The 4,871-nt window shown below is 36.5% G+C and overlaps 1 protein-coding gene across 1 annotated transcript; it reads left to right on the top strand.

The window, feature by feature from the left end:
• Positions 1-460: 460 nt before the first annotated feature.
• On the top strand, positions 461-1,420 carry LOC143388959 (olfactory receptor 52N2-like). The gene has a single exon (XM_076842363.2). It carries the CDS (start codon positions 461-463, stop codon positions 1,418-1,420), a length of 960 nt encoding a protein of 319 aa, XP_076698478.2.
• The last annotated feature ends 3,451 nt before the right edge of the window (positions 1,421-4,871 follow it).

The raw sequence follows: 4,871 nt of genomic DNA, 5'->3' as shown, positions 1-4,871 counted from the left end.
GTAGGTGCTCACATAATTTAATGGAAGGTAACCCAGTGGATTCAAGTGAGAGGACTTCTTGGAGGAAGTGAAATTTTGTGGATAGTTAAGATAATTAATGTTATATAAACAGAGTCCATATTTAGAAATGGATTGAGGGGGCAAAATCCAGCCTATGTGATTGGCATGGGAACCTGAGTAGGTACATAAAAACAGAGTTTCCTGTATGATATCTGCCAGGCCATTGTTTTGGCTCTATGTTTGCACTGTATGTACATTCTTTTGATTTTGTAACAGGCTTAACATCACTCAGAACGATCAAAGAACATGATGTGGGTCCAAATTTTACTCGAAATTTATTCTTTATATCATGTAAAATATATGTTCATGTTTTGTCTCTGGGAGCAAAATAATCTCAGTGTTCTCTTCTCCTACAGGATGCCTCTATTGGCACAGAATGTATTGTTTTTAGCTGATCACCATGGGTGAGGACAACAGCTCCAGCCAGACACCAAGATACTTTATCCTTAATGGGATTCCTGGGCTGGAAGCCGCACACATTTGGATCTCCCTGCCATTCTGCTGTATGTACATCCTTGCTGTAGTGGGGAACTGTGGCCTTATCTATCTCATCAGCCACGAGGAGGCGCTGCAAAAACCCATGTACTACTTCATAGCCTTGCTGTCCTTCACTGATGTTTCTGCGTGCACTTCCTTTGTTCCCAACATGTTATGTATCTTTTGGTTCAGTCTCAAAGAGATCGACTTTAATGCCTGCCTTGTACAGATGTTTTGCATCCACATGTGGACAATAACAGAGTCTGGCATGCTCATGCTTATGGCTCTGGACCGCTATGTGGCTATTTGCTACCCTCTACGCTATTCCTCCATACTCACCGATACTGCCATTACCAAGGTTTGGTTTGCCACCTTCTTTAGAAGTGTGTTGCTCACCATCCCATTTACTTTTCTGATCAAGCGTCTTCCCTTCTGCAGGGGTAACCTTATCCAACACACCTATTGTGACCATATGTCTATGGCTAAATTATCCTGTGGCAATATCAGGACTAATGCTCTCTATGGTCTCCTAACTGTCATAGTGATTGGGGGCTTTGACATACTCTGTATCACCGTATCTTATACCATGATTATCCGTGCTGTAATTCATCTATCATCCTCAGATGCTCGCCACAAAGCCTTCAGTACCTGTACATCACACATTTGTGCTATCCTCATCACCTATGTCCCAGCTTTCTTCAACTTCTTCACTCACCGCTTTGGGGGACACACCATACCTCACCATGTTTATGTTTTTATAGCCAACCTCTACCTGTTGCTGCCTCCCACCTTGAATCCAATTGTCTATGGAGTGAAGACCAAGCAGATCTGCGAGGGAGTGATGCAATTGTTTTGTAGGGAGAAAGAAGGTTTCAATCTGTGATGGCTATGTGATATATACTTTTGAATTTTGCATAAATCTCAAGGATGTTTTTGAGGAGGAATTGCAAAATTCAAAATTGTAAGTCTAGGAGAAAGTACCAGTGAATATTCTGCAAAAAAAAATTAATGAAACCATCACAAAATATTTAATCCAAGATCTCTAATTTGATAGAAAACACAAAACATGCTTTTTACATTTTTTTTAATGTTTAGTTGGATCTCCTGGAATGTGTATAAAGAAGGGAACAGTAAGATATCCAACTTCAAGTGAATTCTTGGTGATGAATGAACTGTGTTCTAGGCACTCGAGGGAGTATCTAGGAAAGAAGAAAGGATGACAGATAGACCACAGAGAATAAAAAACACTGGGAAGGCAAAGACACACTCTGTCCCCGTTGTTACAGAGAAGCAGGAAACTGTTTTCCAGAAAGCTTGTGTTGAAGTCCAATGATCCTGCCATCTTTTCTATTCCATATATACATGAAACTTTTATCAATTTCAGGGCAAACATCAAATTTCTGCCTGCTTGTTATCACTGACATTATGCTGCCTTAATAATTATTTGGCTTCTTGTCAATGTACCAGTGTGTATACAAACAGCTGCAATAAATATGGTTACTGAAATTTATCACATTCTGTGAAGTATTCCTTAGAGTTAATATTAAAAAGAATCTTGAAGAATACAATGGATGTTATTTGGCAATGTTAGGGCATTTTTTAGTAGAAAAAAGGAAATGTAAAGAAAATTTTTATATTTGGCCAGGCAAAGAAACCCATGCTTTACTGCTCTGACTTTAACATAGAGGGAGAAACAATGTGGCCAAGGACTTTAAAAAGGAGTGCCTTATTTAGATTTCTAAAGTTACAGAAAAAAACAGAAAAGAAATGGGAGTAAGATATTGAGAGTAGTGAATACCACTCTCAATAAATAGGAAGATTGACTAAACAGTGAAAGAGTGAGACACAATCCAAAGGATAACTGTAATACATAGAACATTTTCAGGAAATAGATATGAATGGATAAGTTGATGAAGATAATATAATGATGAAAATTATTGTCTGTTAATATGAAAGATATATTTCTAATATCATGTTGTATATGTGGTCAAGTGATTTTGAGATATCTTAATAATACCATGTATTTTTTTCAGTATGATTTTCATGTTTGGAAGCAAAACCCCAAATATTATTTTTAAAGCTTGCCAACATTATATCTGTCTCTGTGTAATGCACATTATAAGCTTTCATCATTAAAGGTACTCTAAGAATTATGTTTTTGAATTTGGTAAATTTTGTTTATCTGGGAATCTCATTTAAGCCACACCAAATATGTTCCCACTAGTCAAAAAATTACTTTTTTTAAATTGCCAGTTTTAAACATATACATATTGTAAGGCATTATACCATTTCTTCATATATATTAATTTCAGTGAGATTTTTCTTCAACATTATGAGGTCAATAAAGCTACTTTATGAATGAGGAATATAAACACCATGAGCAGCAAAACTGGGTGCATCTTAGAGCATTAAGCTTAAAATTCAATAATTACAATGCTCTTAGGTCTATGCGATTGGGTAGAGGATGGGGGAATTTTAATAGCCACAATGTAAAACTAGAACATAGTTAAAAATCTGGATGGATAAAATTCATCTATGTCATATGAGTAACCATCTCCAGTTGATTTTATTATGTTCTCCGTTATGAACTCAAAAAATGGGTTTCAGGGGGAAAATGCCATAACTCTAAAAATTAGGACATATCTGAATTGAGCCCATATACTAGAATCTTTGAGAACTGTTAAAAGAACAATAAAGTAGGTGGTAATGAAACAAATTCTAATCCTTGTTCATGGGGATGGAATGGGAGGGAAAGCAAGAGAGAAGAGAGAGACAGTTGAGGGGGAACACAGAGGAGAAGAGAGGACTGGAGAGTTAATTGGTGTAAGAGGCCTCATGTTAAACTCCATCTTGCACCCAGATACCTAGCCCATGAGATAGAGATCAGTGGGGAGTTTGATGAAAAGACCTGGTATTTCTTTACCAACCTCACAAACTTTGATTAGATCTAAAACCAAAGTATTAGATTCAAAGAAAGCATACCAAGGTTTCAATTTAATACAATTTTCTTTCTAAACATAAGAAATATTAATATCCTCAATGAAAGGGGAAGGAAGGGAGTGATGAAGTGATCCCAAGTGTAATGAACTTGTCCTGCTTCTCCTGATGTCAAGGACCATTTAGCCAACCATTTCAGATGTCCACACGTGTGACATACGATGAAAATGGAAACGAAGTACCACAAGCAACCACGTGACCTGCTTCCTCCCACAAGTTTCCAATGCTGCTTGGGGTTTGTGTGTCTCAGAATAGGCAAAAGGAAGCCAAAAGTTTAACTGGAATATTAGTTAACAGAGTTCAGTCTCTTATTATCAGTCAATGACAAATTTACGTTCTCTTAAAGAGAAAAATAACATAGATGAGGTTTTTCTTTCAAGACATACAAAGACATCCCCAACCTAAGGGGGAAAAAACCTGAAAATGATTTCTTTTTTTTTTTTAATCTCTTAACCAAGACTGGTTATTTTATTTATTTATTTCATACATGACAATAGTGGAGTGAATTACATTCATAATCATCTATTCACAGCACAATTTTTGTAACTCTATATATAAAGTATGTTCACGCCAAATTATGCATTTATACATGAGCTCTCTTATTTTCTGGCATACCATTCTTAACACATTTTATACCACCATTTATCATATCTCTGTTTGTATAAATAATGTATGTTGACACCAATTCACATCTTCATACATGTTTTTTGTATAATGATGACCATCTCCTTCCACAATCCTAGCTATTCCTCTTCTCCCTCCCTTTCCCTCCCACCCCTATTCCCTATCTAGAGGTAATCTTCCTCCCATGCTCTCCCCTCAACCACAATTTGAGACACCCCTCTAATATCAGAAAAAGCATTCAGCATTTGTTTTTTGGGGATTGGCTAACTTCACTTAGCATAATCTTCTCTAATGCCACCCATTTCCCTGAAAATGCCACGATCTTATTCTTTTTAGTGCCAAGTAATATTCCATTGTGTATAAATGCCACATTTTTTTTATTCATTCATCCACTGCAAATTAGTGCAGCCAATTTGGAAAGCAGTATGGAGATTTCTTGGAAAGCTGGGAATGGAACCACCATTTGACCCAGCTATTCCTCTTCTCTTCTCGGACTATACCCAAAGGACCTAAAAACAGCATACTATAGGGGCACAACCACATCAATGTTTATAGCAGCACTATTCACAATAGCTAAACTGTGGAGCCAACCTTAAAATAATTTCCAAAGTCATCTTATAGAAAAGGTGATAAATAAGCAAGATTGTACAATACACTGGAACCTTGAATTCACTCTTCTATATTTAAAATAAAGGTATTTGATTCAAAAGAAA

This window comes from Callospermophilus lateralis, chromosome 2 (genome assembly GCF_048772815.1).
Source record: "Callospermophilus lateralis isolate mCalLat2 chromosome 2, mCalLat2.hap1, whole genome shotgun sequence".
NCBI classification, from domain to species: Eukaryota; Metazoa; Chordata; class Mammalia; order Rodentia; family Sciuridae; genus Callospermophilus; species Callospermophilus lateralis.
Note: the sequence above shows the minus strand (reverse complement) of the source record. Positions and strands in the feature narration are given on the sequence as shown.

Excerpts from the sequence above, each read along its gene's own strand:
- LOC143388959 (XM_076842363.2), top strand. The coding sequence starts at position 461 with ATGGGTGAGGACAACAGCTCCAGCCAGACACCAAGATACTTTATCCTT.